This window comes from Choloepus didactylus, chromosome 5 (genome assembly GCF_015220235.1).
Source record: "Choloepus didactylus isolate mChoDid1 chromosome 5, mChoDid1.pri, whole genome shotgun sequence".
Taxonomy (NCBI): domain Eukaryota; kingdom Metazoa; phylum Chordata; class Mammalia; order Pilosa; family Megalonychidae; genus Choloepus; species Choloepus didactylus.
In genome coordinates, this window is record NC_051311.1 from 103,944,438 (window position 1) to 103,962,884 (window position 18,447).

At 37.8% G+C, this 18,447-nt stretch overlaps 2 protein-coding genes across 6 annotated transcripts in view; one reads left to right on the plus strand and one right to left on the minus strand.

Annotated features, from left to right (window-relative positions):
- Nucleotides 1-18,447, minus strand: part of ABCB1 (ATP binding cassette subfamily B member 1) — a 242,492-nt gene that overhangs the window by 140,608 nt on the left and 83,437 nt on the right. The window lies entirely within an intron of this gene.
- RUNDC3B (RUN domain containing 3B) overlaps nucleotides 15,386-18,447 on the plus strand; it is a 245,960-nt gene continuing 242,898 nt past the window's right edge. For all 5 annotated transcript variants that reach the window (XM_037836576.1, XM_037836579.1, XM_037836578.1 and 2 more), the window contains exon 1: nucleotides 15,386-15,831. In XM_037836576.1, the coding sequence (XP_037692504.1) occupies nucleotides 15,722-15,831 (110 nt within the window). In that variant the 5' untranslated portion in view covers nucleotides 15,386-15,721. The remainder of the gene's footprint in view (nucleotides 15,832-18,447) is intronic.

Consider the following 18,447-nt stretch of genomic DNA (forward strand, 5'->3'; position numbering starts at 1 on the left):
CCAGATCTCTGATCTAGTAGGCCTCTTGCTTCAAACAATTCCAAGGTCTTCCCAGTGTCTTAGGATAAAGCTCAAAATGCTCAACATAATCTTTGGGCCTCTGTGAATGCAACCATATCTTCTTCTTTGGTCTTTGTCCAACAATACCCTTCTAATCTGCCTGACTGTGTTCTAGCCACATTAACCTCAGGTAAAGTATATTTCCTCCAGCCACAGGCCATTTGTACATACTTTTCCCTTTGCCTGGATATTTTCTCCTACCACAAACCCCTTTACATAGTTAATTCCCCTTGTGCCTTCATACCTCAGCTCAATCATCATTCCTTTCTCTGAAACTCCTGCAGGGCCAGAGTATTGTTCAATTCTAAGGGCACCACTGACATTGCATTCTATGGTAATATGCTTCCTGGAGTCCTGTCATTGACTTCCCCTTTTATATGCTCTTCTCTCCTTAGGAGCATTTATACTTCATAATCTTATATGTGTTTATTCATTTAGTTTTTTTTTTATTAATTCCTCTCTCTCCCATCCTAAAACCTTAAGCTCTGTGAAAGCAGGCCCTTTTGTTCAACATTACACCCCCACCAACTAGCATAGTATCTATCACTTAAGGGACAACTAACAGATATTTATTGAATAAATGAAAATGAAAAATTCTGTTTTCCCAAGCCCAGGAGAACACAGGTAGGTGGAAAATCTCTTTAGAACTAGCTATATCAAAATTCCTAAAAGGATATCATTAGAAATGGTTTGGTGTGGGGAGGATGATGCCAGAATAACAGTCATTAAAAAAAAAAAAATCTCTTTAAGGGATACATTGTTTCTTTCACCACTGTGGTGGGCAGAATTCTTAGATGGCCCTCATTATCTCTGCTCCCTGATGCTAATCCTATAATTATACCACTTTACATGGCAAAGGGGATTTTGTAGATGTAATTAAGGTTACTAATCAGTTGACTTTTAGATAGGGAGATTATCTGGGTGTGCAAACCCAATCACATGAGGCCTTTAAAAGCAGCTAGTAGCAGGAGAGAAGTGAGAGATAACGAGACTTGGAGACACCGTTTCAGGCTTGAAAATGGAAGGACCAAATGGAGAGGACCCCAAGTCAATAGCTAGCAAGAAAACAGGGACCTGTCCCCCTAGAGTTGTAAGGAACTGGATTTTGCCAACAGCCTCAATGAACTTGGAAGTGATTCCCACACCCACACCCCCGCCCAAACCTCCAGATGAGAACAAGCTCAGCTGGTGCCTTGATTTTAGTCTTGTAGCATCCTGGGCAGAGAAACCAGTAATGTTGTGCCTGACCTCTGATCTACAGAACTGTGAGGTAGTCAATGGGTGTTTTTTAAGCCACTAAGTTTCTGGTTATTTATTTGGCAATAGAGAACCAATATAACAACTAAATATTGGCTTCCACACTCTGCCAAGCAATCTTTGAGAAGATCTTAACCCCATTATCAAGATAAATTATGTGAAAAACATGAACTCAGTAAAGATCTGAATGATAATCACAACATTCTTCTTTTCCTCACTTAGTTTCATTGATTGACACAGAGAAGTATACTTGGCCAGATTTATGAGTTTAAAGATGTGCTTGTCCAATTTTTGAACACTCAGCAGAAAGCCAAATTTCATTGTTTGTGGTCTTAAGCATATTTGTCCAATCTATATGAATAAATTGACCCTGAAATTTCAAGGAGGCAATCATTAATTTCATTGCCATTTTGGTATATTTTAAGTCTACATAAGCAAAATACTGTTGTGGACATAGTAAACTGGTACTAAAATGTGTTTCAGTTCTCTTGACTTTATAGATGTCTCAGAGAATTTTAGTAAAAATGATTATACGGGACAGAAAATCTTATGTAATCTATCTACAGGAAGGAGTTCAAGCAATATTTTCTTGACGTCATGGTTGAAAATACTACTCAAAAATTTGTGAGTAGCACATTTCTCACTAATATCTAGCTCTGCCAAATTATTGCCAAGATGATTTTTTGGGAACTTACATTTGAAAGAATTGCCTAAGATAATTTACAGAAAAGTACTTTGTAGAACTGGTAGTCACATATTTTTGCTATAGAAAGTAATTCTTGATGTTAAAGAGACCTGTATGTTCTATGAACCTTGTTATTAATCTTTCCATTTCTGAACTAGCATCTTGCTATTTTATAATATGTTTGTACATGCTTTTCAATATGTGATACTATCTGATAAAGCAAGTCTTCTCTCATTACTTTTCTTTTACAGAATGATTTTGGCTATATTTGCATGTTTATACCTAACAAAGGAAATTTAGAATCTTTTTGTCAAATCCAAAAATGTAAACCTACCTACTACATCATGGACAATTTAGTCTTTCTGAAAACTTACTAGTAAAATAAATAATAAGAATTGTAATAATTATAGCTAATGCTTATTGAGTACTTATCAAGTGTCTGTCAATGTTATGAGTGCTACTTGTATATAAACTCAGATGGTATAACTGTTTATCTGGAAAACTGAAAGAATCAACTGAAAACTTATTAAAAACAATATGCACAGTTAGAAAGTATGCAAAAATGAATGTGCAAAAATCAATAGCTTTCTTTTATAAAATTATAACTAATTAGAAAATATAATGGAATAAAAAATCAGTCATAATGTGACAAAATATTAAATCTTTCAAATAATAAGAAAAATTCTGGAACTTTATGGCAAATAAAATATAAAACTCCATTGAGGGAAATTGAAGAATATGTGACAAAATAAAGAGGCAGACCATGCTCTTAGAACTTTACAAAGGTTGCAAAGGTATTAATTTCTACCTAACCTATAAATGTAACACAATTCTAATCAGAATCTCCATAGACATTTTTTGGAATATGCCAAAATGATTCTAATATTTGTCTGGAAGAATATATATTCTTTCCAAAAAAATTCTGAAAGAATGTAATTAGAAGATATGAGCTCTACTAGATATTTAAAAGAGTAAGACTTCAGTACTTACTAGATTTTGGTACTACTAGCTCACAAATGATAAATCAGTGGATCAGAATAAAAAGTCAATCAGTAGACCCAAATATATGCAAATATGTTACTTAAAAAAGACAGTAGGAGAAGTATGTGTTATTTAATAATAGTATTGGATAACTATTGACCAATGGAAAAATTAGGCTTTTTTTATCAGCTGATTCTTACATCAAGGTAAGTTCTATAAGTATCAAATACACAAATGCAAAAAAGAAAAAAAAGGAAAAGCAAGCATACTGCAAAAAGGTGGGTAAACATTTTTATAATCTAAGAGTGCAGAAAGCTTTTCTAAGCATTTGACTGCACAAAAATCATGATTTCTGTAGGTAACAAAACATCATAAATAAACACAAGCATATAATGACAATTTGTGAAAAACTATATCATATGTGTGTAGAATGAACCCATCTATGTAAATAAATATATCTCTATATTATGTCTAGGGAGATAGCTGAAAAAAGAAGTTGCTATGAAATATTGATGTTTGTTGTCTCTGAGTTTTTTATCATGAGAACAAAACTTGACTACAAATGCAAAATTGCTCCTTGGAAATTATTACGTGATAAATTTAATATTTTAAATCAGCGGGGAAAATATCAAACTGATAAATAGAATTGGAACAAATGGCTAATAATTTGGTAAAAATAAAGTTATATCCTAATTTCATATCTTCATATATTCCACATAGATTAAGTATTTTTGATACAAAAAAGAAAGCTTAAAATATCCATCTTCTCTTGAGGGTGGCAAAGGCTTTTTAAAATGATGAAAAGAAAAACCAACAAAGGAAAAGATGGTGGATTTTGTTCATATAAAGCATTTTAAACATCTCTCTATAAAATAATGCTAGAGGCACCATAAATAAAACTGTAAGACAAACAGCCAACTAGGAAAAGTATTTGCTATATCATGCAATAGACCAATATGATAATAAGCCAATATAATGAGAGCAATACCATTATAGAAAATTTGAGCAAAGGACATGAATAGGCAAAGCCCAAAGATAAAATTAAGTGACCAGTAAAACCCATGAAGTAAAAATACTACATCACTAATAGCTAAAAAACAAGTTAAAATATAAATAACATATTGCTCTTTGCTTATTAAGTGGAAAAACTATAAAAAGAATGATAGTATCCAGTGTGAACAAAGTTGTCGGAAAACTCTCCTCTGTACTGTTAATAGGAATGCAAGCTGATAAACCATTTCTAGGGAAAAATTTAACAATTTGTATTCATTAGAATTGTGCATGTCCTTTGACTCAACACACATTTTCTGAATCCAAATGTGTATGAAACAATTTGTCTGAAAGCAGTAATCATGGATATGCAAATATTGTAATGCTAATACAGTCTCTAATAACAAAATTGGAAAGATGCCAAAAGTTCAGCAACGTGGGATTGATCAAGTAAATTATGACACAATTGCACCATGGGATACTTTTCTTTATTATGATGTTGTAGAAGAGTATTTATTGTCATCAAGGTGATAAAAGAAAAACAATGTGTGACAGACACACAAAGGAGGAGGGGAGTGGGTAAAAAAATAAATTAATGGGTTGGAGAATGTTGACAGTTCTCTTTGCTGTAAAGTAATTAAATCTGGTACAACATAAGACTGAAGCTGTAGTCTAGAGAGAAGGGTAAACAGCAGAAGAAAAATTAAAGGAACTGCTACCCTCCCTAAGTTGATCAGGCAGCTATCCCCAGTGGCAAAACTCATTCCACATTTTTTATAAAACCTGTGTAAGCCTGAGCTCTACTGTTCTCAACATTCTGGAGATTACATTCCATGAGTGACTGCAGTTGGTCAGTGTGTACAACCCTTTTGATTGTTAAGCACTGTGTGTACAATGTAGAGGTTTTGTGTTTAAGCCTCACCTGGAGCTACATTCTCTAAAATGCAGTGAAACATGTTAGGGAAGAGAATAGATTTTGCTTCTAAACAGATCTCAATTTCAATCCTGTCCCTGCCACTTAGTAAGTGTGTGACTTTCTAAAAATTATTGACCTCTCTAAGCCTCTGTTTCCTTGGGGAATATAACAGTACTTACTTCAGAGAATGGCTATAAAGATTAATTGATATAATTCATGTGATGTCTAGAGTCTGTAGTTTCTGACTTGCTAACACTCCTTTTCAAGATTAAAAAAAGAAAAGAAAAAAAGCCCTTTGAGCTAAGGACCAGCATTTGCCCTCTTCAAATAAACTGTAAGTCCAAATCCTCCTTGATTTGATCAGCCTTCACCCAAATTGTTCTTTTTACAAAGATCAACTTATGAGACCCATCAAGATACTCTTCAACATACACCTACCGAACCCTATAATGCCAGCCTTACCACCCATACCCTATAAAAATAAGCACCAATATGCTTTGCCCTTCCTCGCCCTTGACCCTGTCTTCCACCCACTTCCGTGATGCCCTCTGGAAATTTTTCTCCATAACTAATCCTACCTTTTATTCTCCACTTCTTCACATACCTCCTTTTCTCAAGGAAAGCCTGGATCCCCCTGAGTGCCCTGTTTCACTTGATGTACTCACAAATGGAAGCTTTTTATATTTTCAGCCCTTTCATACCTCAGGGTGAAAGGAATAGTATTCGCCCTGGTTTCTATTGCCACTTCTAGACCATTATTTCTTCACCCTCTTGTAAAAAGCAAGCAAGCAAACAAAACTTGCTCTCACTCCTTCAAAGCTTATGTAATTTGATAGTATTGTCATCTACAAATCTCTCACTTATTTGCCCTAATGTAGTGAAGATTTTGGCAGCTACTGTGTATTCTAAATCTCATCATCATTCTGGATAAGTTCATAGCAACAGGGATGATGATTCAACACTCTGACTTCTGAGCTTCTTGACCTCCTTTCATCACCAGAACTTACCCTCCACTCCACCTCTGCTACTTTGCATTGTGTCATCATCCATAATTGCTCTAATTCCAAAATTAGATTACAAAACTACGAAACTGATTCAAGCATGCCATTCTATCACCACAATCTCCTCTCTTTCCAGCTTGCAAACAAGAACATGATTTTCTTTGAACTCAACATATCATTTGGTCCTTTGATCCCTCTTCTCTACTCCAATCCATTGCTTCCTTTCTTTTCTCATTTCCCACTATGTCAAACTTAAAGTGCATTAGAATAACACTCTTGCTAATGTCTTAAAGTTCCTTTCCTTTTTATCTTTTCCTTTCACCCTTTCATAAAATCTGTCCTGGATAAAGCCAATGCCTCTTTTCTTACCTGTACCTCAGCAGTTCAACAATGTTGGAAAAAGTCCTACAGTAGGGTATACGTGCCTGTTGTAAATTCAGGATGACCAGTCTCAAATGGGTCCTCAAATGCTGCCTGGGAGTCCTAAGTCTCATTGATAAACTTTCTCTTTCATTCACCGTAAGGATTGTTTGAATCATTTGGCAGGTAACATTGTATTCTCTTTTGCAGAGAAAACAGAAGCCATCGTTCTTGACTTTTTAATACTAAATGTTCAAAACTACTTAAATCTGCACCCATCCTCCCTTCCTTTCTCTTGTTACACCTGAGAATTTGTATCTTCAGCCTAACCACAGTCTATCTCTCTGTGCCTTGGTTGACATCCATTTACCTCATTCTCACTACTGATCACACTTTCTCTGTTTCACATTATCAGCTTTTCCTCCCAGTGAAATCATGCCATCAACTTTAAATGTACTGAAGTCACTTACATGAAAAGTAAAAACATAACGACAACGATAAAACACCAACATCCCTTTACTCAACTTTCCCCTATATTATTAGCCTATCTTTTTCTCCCCCTTCACAAACAAACTTTTAGAAGAGTTATGTGATCCTCATTTCCCACTGACCCTTTTACTCACTCCTATTTGGCTTCCATCCTTATTATTCTACTGAAACAGTGCTTACTGATCTGAAGAAGTTTTTTCTATGTAAAGGAGACTAGCTCTTTGTGAATGATCTGAGTTTGCAGTATGTTTCCTTAGTATGTCATTTTCCTTTTGAGTGCGCTTATGGTGAGACTTATTTCATGGATTTTTAAAACTTTTGTGTCAATTTTATCAATATTTCCTGTTATGGTTACTGGGCTTGTGTCATAACTAGAAAGTCTACTTCTTTTTTGAGATTAACAACAACAACAAAAAACTATGGAGGGATTGTGGGAATGTGGTGGAGTAGGGAGTTCCAAGACTCAGTCCTTCCACCAAAACAACTATTAAACAGGCAGGATCTGTCTGAAACAATTATTTTGAAAATCCAGAGGCCAGAAGAACACTGCACAGAATCCAGGAAGGAGCAGGGAGGAAGATGCTAATAAATTACAGTAAAATATGGTAAGTTGCTCTCTCTGCATGGCTGCTACTGGCACCCATTCAACACTCTCGTGTCAGACCACCATGGGATCCAGCTTCTGGTTAGCTCACTGGTGATGGAAAGGGACCTAAAAATCCTCTTTCAATCACTGATCATGATTAGTGATTTCAGATAACTGGGGTCCTGGACCTGAGGGTGGCCATTATTTCAACACACCCCAGAAGAGACTTAAAGACACTTTGCTTCCTCAGGGCTGTGGGGGACATTTAGTTGAAGGGCTGCATTTGCTGGGCAGGCCAAGAAAGCTTAGCTTTGGGGAACTGTGGAAGAAGTTCTTGGTGCCCTTCCAGATCCCCTCCCCAGAGCACCGTGGAACAGACCTGAACCCACTTTGTGGGACCCTGGCCCTGTTGTGGTGGGAAAAGACTGACTTGGGAAAGTCCTCTCTGGCATTGCCCTCCTCCCAGAATTTGCCCTTCAGGCAAAAGCAGCTTGAGCCAACAAAAGGAGTATACAAACTATACAAGCAGACAGTCTGGGACAAAGGACAGCAGCTTCAAACACACGGGAGAAGGAAGTCTGTCTTCTGGGAAACAGAGGGGAAACAAAACTCGTATAAACAGGGGAACTCTGATTAAAACAACCAACAAGCAAAAGTCAAAAACAAGACAGAGGCCCAGGAAGAAAAGGAAAGCCCTGCACACTGCATTTGTCTTGGGCAGATTTTCCTGATATGAGGGCTGAAGCTCAAGACACTTCTGTCTTAACATTAGCTGGTTACAAAATCAAGAAACAGGCACCTCAGGGATTAAATACCAGAGTTAACATTTAAAAATATTAAAATATACAGTGTGCAGCAAAAGAATAAAAGACAAACAAAGAAACAGGCAGAGGATAAAAATCCAGAAAATACCAATGAAGATGAGAATGTGGACATTGAAAAAATGATCTTAAAAATTCTCAAGTTGATTTAGGAAAATACAGAGAAAGAAATACCAGGAAAACAGTGAACAACCAATATGAGAATTTTAGTAATGAGCTAGAAATCTCAAAATGGAACTAAACAGAAGTACTGGAGTTGAAGAACGTAACAACTGAAATGAAAAATTCCCAAGATGATTTCAACAACAAATTGGAGCTGGCTGAAGAAAGAATCAGCAAACTCAAAGAGAAGACAATTTAAATGAGTCAGGCTGAGGAGCAAAAATAAAAAAAAAAAAAATTATAAAAAGTGAAAATAGCCTAAGGCAGCAATGGGACACCATCAAGCATACCAATATATGCATTATGGGAGTCTTAGAAGGAGAAGAAAGAGAGAAAGGAGTAGAAGGAATATTCCAAGAAATAAAGACAGAGAACTTCCAAAACTTGGCAGAAGACATGAATATGAATATCTAAGAAGCTGAGAGAACACCAGCAGGATAAACATGAAGAAAAATACACCCCATCATGTACTGATCACACTATCAAATGCAAAAGACAAGGATAGAGTTCTGAAAGCTGCAAAAGAAAAGCAATGTGTTATGTGCAAGGAAGTCCCAATTAGATTGAATGCCAATTTCTCATCAGAAACCAAGGAGGCAAGAAGTCAGTGGGTTGAAATACTTAAAGAGCTGAAAGAAAACAACTACCAGCCAAGAACTTTATATCTGGTGGGACTTTCTTTGAAGAATGAGGGAGAGATAAAGACATTTTCAAATAAAAGCTGAGGGAGTTCATCACCACTAGACTTTCCCTACAAGAAATGCTAAAGGTGGTTCTTTAGACCAAAAGAAAGGAAATTAGACAGTAATACAAAGCAGCATAAAGAAATAAAGACCTCCAGTAAAGCTACCCACTTGGGTAATTATAGATTCCAGTATTGTAATGCATTGTTTGGTATGTAACTCCACTTCTTACTTCCTACAGTTGCTAAAGTGCAAATGCATAAAAGTAATATTAAATCTATGGTTTTGGACATACAATGTACAAAGATATATGTGGTAATAAGAACAAACAAAAGGTGGTGGGACAGAGGGACAGAGGAAAAGTGTACGTGTATGCTATTGAAGGCAAGTTGGTATCAAACCAAATATGATTGTTATATGTTTAGGATATTAAATTTTAAACCCATTGCAGCAACAAGGAAAATAGATGAAAACATATCCAGATGGAAAAGAGAAGGCACTCAATGTGGTACAACACAAAAAATCAAGTAAATAAAAAAGTCAGCATTAATGGAAGAATTAAGGGGCAAAAAAGGTATAAGACAAAGTTAAGCAGAAAATGGCAGAAGAGAGTCCAGCAATATCAATAGTGACATTAAATGTAAATGTAAATGGATTAAACTCTCCAGTTAAAAGGCAGAGATTGGCAGAATGAATAAAAAGTATTACCCAACTATATGCTGTCTGCAAGAGATTTACCTTAAAATTTAAAGATAAAGGTAGGTTGAAAGTGAAAGGATGGGAAAAATATATACATGCAAGTAGTAACCAAAATACAGCTGGGGTAGCTACACTAATATCAGATAAAATATGCTTTTATTCAAAAATAGTCACAAGGGACAAAGATAGTCATTATATACTGATTAAGTGGACAATTCAACAATTATAAATATATATGGAGCTAACAGCAAAGCCCTAATATAATGATGTAAATATTGACAGTTTTGAAGGAAGACATTGATGGTTCTATATTAATAGTGGAGAAGTTAATATATCATTTTCAATAATGGATAGAACATCTAGTCAGAAGATCAATAAGAAAATACAAGACTTGAAGGATACTCTAAACCAACTAGACCTAACAGATATATATACAGAATACTTTACCCAACACAAACAGAATGCACATGGATCATTCTCCAGGTTAGAACCATGTGCTGGTTTGAAGATGTTATGTATTCCAGAAAAGGCCTTGTTCTTTTAATTCATTCTTGTGGTTGCAGACGTATTATGGGTGGGACCTTTTGATTACGTTGTTTCAATCGAGATGTGACCCACCTAATTCAATGTGGGTCTTATTCCTTTACTGGATTCCATTATGAGGAAAACAGAACCAAGAGAAAGTGGAGAGAAAGAAATACCCAGAGAAGCTTAGAGGAAAGATCCTGGAGGAGCTGAGAGAGCCTATGAAGCCAGGGGCTGAAAGCAAGGAAACCCCGGAGAGAAAGACCAGCAGATGCTGTCATGTGCCTTACTATCTGACACAGGAATTCTGGATGCCAGTGGCCTTTCTTCAGAGAAGGTATCGGCCTGTTGTTGCCTTAATTTGGACATTTTCATGGCCTTAGAACTGTAAATTTGTAAACTAATAAATCCCCATCGTAAAAACCAATCCATTTCTGGTATATTGAATTCCGGCAGCTTTAGCAAACTGAAACAGACTTTATGTTGGGTCCCAAAACAAGTCTCAATAAAGTAAAAAATATTGAAATAATACAATGTATATTCTTTGACCACAACAGAATGAAAGTAAAAATCAATAAAAGAGGGAAAAACGGAAAATTCACAAATATGTGGAAATTAAACAACATACTTTTAAATAAACAATGGGTTAAAGAAGAAATCAGCAGTGAAATTAGGAAATATCTTGAGGCAAATGAAAATGAAAATACAATACACCAAAACTTATGGGATACAGCAAAGCAAGGCTGAGAGGGAAATTTATAGCTCTAAATGCTTACATTTAAAAAAAGAAGAAAGACGTCAAATCAGAGAGCTAAGCTTGAAACTTGAACACCTAGAGAAAGAAGAGCAAACTAAACTCAAAGTGAGCAGAAGGAAGGAAATGAAAATGAGAGTGGAGATAAATGAAGTGGAAAACAAACAAAAAACAATAGAGAGAATCAACAAAACCAAAAGTTGGTTGTTTGAAAAGATCAATAAAATTGACAAACCCTTAGCTAGACTGACAATGAAAAAAACAGAGAGGATATAAACAATGAAAATAAGAAATGAAAATGTTGACATTACTATCGACTCCACTGTAACAAAAAGGAGTATAAGAGGATTTTATAAATAAATATTTGGAAACGACATATCCAATAAAGGTTTAATATCCAGACTGTATAAGGAAATCCTTCAACTTAACTACTAAAAGGCAAACAACCCAATTAAAAAATGGGCAAAAGACTTGAATAAACATTTCCCCAAAGAAGATATACAAATGCCCAGAATGCTCATGACAAGATGCTCAATATCATTAGTCATCAGTGAAATTCAAATCACCACAATCAGATACCATTTCGCACCCATTAGAATGGTTGTGATTTAAAAAAAAAGAAAGAAAAGAACAAGTATTGGAGAAGATGTGGAGAAATGGAACACTCATTCATTGCTGGTGGCAATGTAAAATGGTGCACCTGCTGTGGAGAACAGTTTGGCAGTTCCTCAGAAAGCTAAGAAGAGAATTACCAGATGATCCAGTAAGTCTGCTACTAGGTATATACCCAAAGGAATTGAAAGCAGGGACTCAAACAGATATTTTCTCACTGATTTTCATAGCGGAATTATTCACAATTGCCAAAAAACAGAAGCAACCCAAGTGTCCATCAACTGATGAGTGGATTAATAAAAGGTGGTATATATATATACATATACATATACATATACATATACATATATACATACATGCACACAATGATTCAGCTGTAAAAAGTAATGAAGTCCTGATACATGCAACAACATGAAGAGATCATGTTGAGTGTAATAAGCCAGACACAAAAGGACACATATTGTATCATCTCACTGATAAGAAATAATTAGAATAAGCAAACTCATACAGTCAGAATCTAGAATGTAGTTTACCAAAGGATGGGTGGGGATAGGGAATGGGAAGTTAAGGCTGAAAATGTACAGTGTTTCCATTTGGAATGATGGAAATATTTTGATAGTGCATGGTGGTTTTGGTAGCACAATAGTATGAACATAATTAACAGCACTGAAATATATATCAGGATGTGATGAAAAGGGGGAAATGTTAGATTGTATATATGGTAACAGAAAAAAAAATTTTTTTTTAATCCAAATAGTGAACCCTAAGTTAAACCATGGTCTATAGTTAAAAATGCAATTATAAAAATGTGTTTTCATCAATTGTAATGAATGTTCCACACCAATGTAATGTTTTAATAATAGGGATGTATATGGAAATCCTGTATTTTATGCATGATTGTTCTGTAAACTCACAACTTCTCTATTAAAGAAAAAAATACTGTGGTTTGATATTCTCCTTGGCTTACTGGCATTTTAGTTTTGAGGACATTTTATATTGTATATTTGTAATTTTGTCCTTTTTTGGGGGAGGAGAAGTGGGTTGAAAAACTAGTGAATGATTATATTCCGCCCATTCAGTTCTATTGGTTAACTTAGGCAGCTACTGTTTTCATGATTTTTATTGTGAATCTTTTTTACATCTCTGAATAACTTTTGTGCAAATGCTTGGATGTATAAAGAATTGAAATAGGTGCCAAAAAAATTCAAAATGTACTGTAAAAAAATCATGTAATTCTATAGTAGTAGTATACTCTGTATGCAATTTAATTGACTAGTAATCTCTTGATTAGTAACCCAGACAAAGATTGAGATAGGCTACTCCTCAGGATAAATGAGAAGAAGCCTTGTCATTTAAGGCCCTCATGTGGCAGTTTAATGACACACTGTATATGCAAAAAATTGTTTGTGTTATAATGCAATCTGAAGTAAAATAAGATTTTGAAAAATAACATTAATACCTAATCAACCAAATGGGGTTTCACTAAGTCGTCAGTCAAATTAAATCTTTACAGTACAGATAACATGAAAATGTACTTGTTTTAGTTTGTAGGCAGCTTAAAGCAAACACCATGAAACGGTTTGGACTTAAACAATGGGAATTTATTCACTCATGGTTAGAGCTTGGGAAAATATCCAAATTAATGTATCATGAAGGCGATGCTTTCTTTCCAAAGACTGGCTGCTCGCTAGCCTTGGCTTCTCTGCCACATGGTAAGGTACATGGAATCTGTTGGTATCTGCTTTCTTGTCTAGATTTCGTTGATTTCAGCTTCTTTTCTCTGTGGCTAAGGGGATTGAGACCTATTCTGATTGAGGTGGGTCAAACCTTAACTGAAGTAGCCTTATCAGAAGGTCCTACTTATGGTGGGTTTACACCCATAGTAATGGATTAGATTTAAGATCATGTTTTTCTGCAGTACATACTGTTTCAAACCACTACAGTACTTGAGGCTAGAAAGTCAGTTTTGAGAGTGACATACCACTTCTCTCTATCTGACTCAATCACCCACTTTTGTGTTTCTTGTTCAGTGTTTCAGTGTGTTCTCTCTGTCCTTCAGGACAGAGCATAGGTGTCTCTCTAAGAATTTTCTTGATAACTGATGGCTATCCACTCTTCCCTACACAGGTTTAACAACAGGTTTAAAAGGCTGAACAACAATTGAGTAGTCAATTTGCATAGTTTTCATCATTGCCAGTGCAAATATTTTGCTGCAATTGCCTGCATAGCCATTGTGTCTGTTTCCTAATGGCTACGTCTGAATTCATAGTGTTAGGCTAGCAAGAAGAGACAAGTTCAGTTGTAGCTCCTAAATGGACAAGCCTACTTTTAGGGGCCAACTGTCATTATAGAACAGACAAGAAATGTTTGGGAACAAATGCCCTGACCTAGCTACAAATGCCTACATATGGGGGGAAAAACTGCCTTTATTTGATTAATGTGAAAGATAAAAGTCTAGTCCAAATTATTTTCTCATAATGGGATTTTAATGTGTGAATATTTATTAGTAAATTAGTTAAGAATTAGATATATATTTTTCCCTATATGGAACAGATTAATATGAGTTAGTAGCTATAAAGTGCTGAGTCTTTGCCCTTATGATTTTAGAGGTTTTTAAAATTTTAAAAACTTCAGAAATTAATAATCTACAGTTTTATTACACAGAAAAGTTACAGGAAGTAACAGTACTTGGAGTAGGTGGTACCATATTTAAGCAATACTAAACTGTATATTCCATAACATTCTTGATCAAAACTTCAAAACAAGAGGTGGAAGTTATATGGATTTTGGAACCACCAAAAACTACAAAATTTTGGTAAAATAATGTCGTGTGACTTCGAATTAAATTCAATGAATACTTATTGAGAACCTGTTCTAGGCCATAGCACGTGCTATGACCCATGGAGATAAAAGGATAGTGTTCATTAATGATTTCATTAAAATCTGGGTGAATGGAAGGCCTAGAGAACTTGGGCGTAGGCCCAGATCCTCCCGCAAGTGAGACCTAAAGGGCGGTGAGAAATCCAGGATGGTCGGCGGCGCTAAGGCCTCCCAGGAGCCGCTGGGGCTCACCGCCACAGCTTCCCCCTCAAATCCCAGGTTGCTGCCCAGGACGCGAGAAGGGTGAAGAATGAAGACCGTACATTCGCACCGCGCTCGATCTGACGCTAGCGGTCAAGCCATGTTGAGGACTGAGGTGCGGGCGGCGCTGAGTCGAGGGTCAAGAACTCCCAACTCCGGACGCCCCAAGAGTAATATAGTATGGGCAATTTCCCTTCTCGAGCTATTGTGTCGTTGTTTATTAGGCCGGGGTAGGCCATTTGGACAAAAGGAACACCCATCCCAGGACAAGTCAGGTCTTTAGTCGGGTGCGGCAGCCGCTGCGGCAGGAACTGGTGCGTTCTCTCCGCACTGACGCTGCGGAGGCCATAGGACTTGGGGGTCGGCTTTTGGGAAAACGCAGCCGTTAAAGCTTGAGATCCCAGGCCAGTGTCGGAATTCTGCCGGGGGATCCCAGGGTCCCGCATTCCACCATCGCAGCGCAAACAACTACACGGCTCCCCTACGCGCCGACTCTGCGGCACGTGGACAGCAATCACAAGCCCGACGTCTTGACAGCTGCCCACGGGTCCCGGCGGTGCGCGCGTGCAATAATTCAAAGGTCCGGGCGACCAGCCCCGCCTCTCGCGCGCCGTAATTGGCTCCAGGTGAGGTAGCGTTGGCCTGATAGGTGGAGGGCGGTCGGGGCTACGCTTGCGAGGCCAGGGGCTTCACTGCAGCAGCGCGACTGGGGCGGGACTGACGGCGGAGGCTGGGTGGTAGGGTGTGCGATGCTGATGGGCACGCGCGCGCGCGCGCCGGCCGCTGAGTTCCTTTGGGGAGTAGGGGAGCTCCAGGCACCAACCCGCACGCGCCGTCCGGGGCCGCGCGCGAGACCAAAGGTGGTGCGGCGTGTTTGGTATTCCGGGCGCGGCGCGCGAGGCGTCACTCCCAGGGTGCAGGCCCCCCGCCGTCCTCCACACCCTCCCGCCTTCCCCGTTCGGTCCCTGTGTAGTTCCCGCGCCCCCACGTGCGCGTACTGAGCAAGGGTGGGGGCTTGAGGGGTGGTACGAGACAAAAGGGCGCGGGGTTCAGCCCGCCATGGCCTCCCGGAGCCTGGGGGGCCTGAGCGGGAGTCGCGGCGGCTCCAAGAAGAGCCTGAGCGCCCGCAATGCTGCGGTGGAGAGGAGGAACCTGATTACTGTGTGCAGGTACGGGGCCGTACACCACCCGGCGGGAGCGTCAGCAGGGGGTGGTGGGTGGGCGCGTTAGCCTCTCAGGGGTCCCGGAGATTAAGGGCTGTGGTCCAGTCTTCGCCGCCGCGACGGGCGTGTCTTTGGGCCCCCAGCGCCGGGGAAAGGAGTGCGGGGGATGCTCGGCCGGGCTCTGAGTACCGAGGAGGCCCCAGACTTGCCAGTTGCAGTGCTGAAGGCAGCCGAGGGTAGGGCTTGGGGCGGGGCTGAGGGAGGATTTGTTTTGAATGTGCAATCTAGTGTCAGAATAAAAGAGGAGGGCGAGGAGGAAGAGCTTCTCGCTTAGTGCACATTAAGCTGTCAGCCAGCTTTTGGCAAAATAATGGTTATTGTGAATGTTTACTGTGTTGCCCCCGAATCTGAGTGCACAATTTTGTTGTTTTGGTAGGGGTGTGTGTGTGTGTGTATGTATGTGTGTATATATATATATTCACTCATTTCGTTCTACAAAGATTGAGTACTGACTACATCCCAGGCAATGTGTGTGTATCTTCTCCACTTTTAATCTAGAGTGTTCGTGCTGTTTCTGCAGTTGTTATTAGGAGTGGTAATTGTGGAGGATACCTAGTCTTCATGTCAAGGATTTATTCCAAAGTCTGCCTTTTCCTTAAATATTTTCTAATTATAAATAGTGGTCCCTTACTCTAGAAAATACAGAAACAGAATAAGGAAAATAATCACTATCTATGTCTGGTATTCAGAGAAAACTGATTTTAGCATGCTGATATATTTTAAGTCTTAGTTCTGAGTATTAAAAAAGAAATTGAAATCCTAGGCATCGGTTTCTTGGGAACGTCTCTAAACCATTAAGTTGTTTTAAAATCGTTTTGTGCCATCAAGCCCCTAATCATCAGCAAACAGTAATCCTCTAAGAGTCAGAGAATGATGAAACCTTTCCTCCTTTGGAATATGTATCTTTCTTTTCTTTTCTTTTTTTGGAGTAAACATGTATCTTGCATTTTAAGCAGACTACAGATATATATACCAGTACTTACATGCAATAACTTTGAATTTTTTTTTTTTTAACTAGGGTATTACAAATCTTCCCCTATCTGGCAGTAAGACCTGCCTCATGGATGGTTATGGCACTTTGAGTTGTAAACAGTAAAATAATATAGAATCTGCTTAATTTACCATACAACCTTTTGAAGGGGATAGGCTTATTAAATTTTTTTACATTTATGTGAAAATGGTTTTTTAAAGTTAGTTAAATAGAACAATAAGCAAGGCTGATTTGCTTACCTCTATCTAACAGATGTTTTTGAAAATCTGCCCCCACCCTTTTTTTTAAGTGAGGATGGTCTCCAGTAGGCCATACCCAATTTAAATGCTTCTTAGGGCAATGTATTTCCTAAAAGCGTCTCAGAGCTAAGCTTCATAAGGACAGCCATCTATGAGCTTTATTTATTATTATTTTTGTAATTAGAGAATTGGGTATACAGAAAAATCATGCATAAAATACAGAGTTCCCATATACCACCCTATTATTAACACCTTGCATTTAGTGTAGTACATTTGTTATAATTCATGAAAGAACGCTTTTATAAGTGTACTATTAACTGTAGTCCATTGTTTACAATAGGGTTTACTGCATTGTATAGTGCTTTTTTTTTTAATTTAATTTTTACTTTAGTAACATATATACAACCTGAAAGTTCTTTTAACCACATTCACATGTTATTCAGTGCTGTTAATTACATTCATGATGTTGTGCTACCATTAACACCATCCATTACCAAAACTTTATCAACTCTAATTGAAACTCTGTACAATTTAAGCATTAGTTCCCCCATTCCCTACTGCCACTCTGGTCCTGGTAACCCGTATTCTAGATTCTGACTCTGAGTTTACCGTATTTCATGTAAGTGAGATAATGATATTTGTTCTTTTGTGTCTGGCTTATTTCATCTGTGAGCTTTTTGCTCAGTTTTCTTTTTTAAAATTCTTCCTAATGTAGCATCTGACCCCCAGAAACATTTATTGAATGAATAAATTTAGTGGTGGGTACTATTCTATTCTTTTTTTTTTTTTTTTTTAATCATTTTATTGAGATATATTCACATACCACGCAGTCATACAAAACAAATCGTACTTTCGATTGTTTACAGTACCATTACATAGTTGTACATTCATCACCTAAATCAATCCCTGACACCTTCATTAGCACACACACACAAATAACAAGAATAATAATTAGAGTGAAAAAGAGCAATTGAAGTAAAAAAGAACACTGGGTACCTTTGTCTGTTTGTTTCCTTCCCCTATTTTTCTACTCATCCATCCCTAAACTAGACAAAGTGGAGTGTGGTCCTTATGGCTTTCCCAATCCCATTGTCACCCCTCATAAGCTACATTTTTATACATCTGTCTTCGAGATTCATGGGTTCTGGGTTGTAGTTTGATAGTTTCAGATATCCACCACCAGCTACCCCAATTCTTTAGAACCTAAAAAGGGTTGTCTAAAGTGTGCGTAAGAGTGCCCACCAGAGTGACCTCTTGGCTCCTTTTGGAATCTCTCTGCCACTGAAGCTTATTTCATTTCCTTTCACATCCCCCTTTTGGTCAAGAAGATGT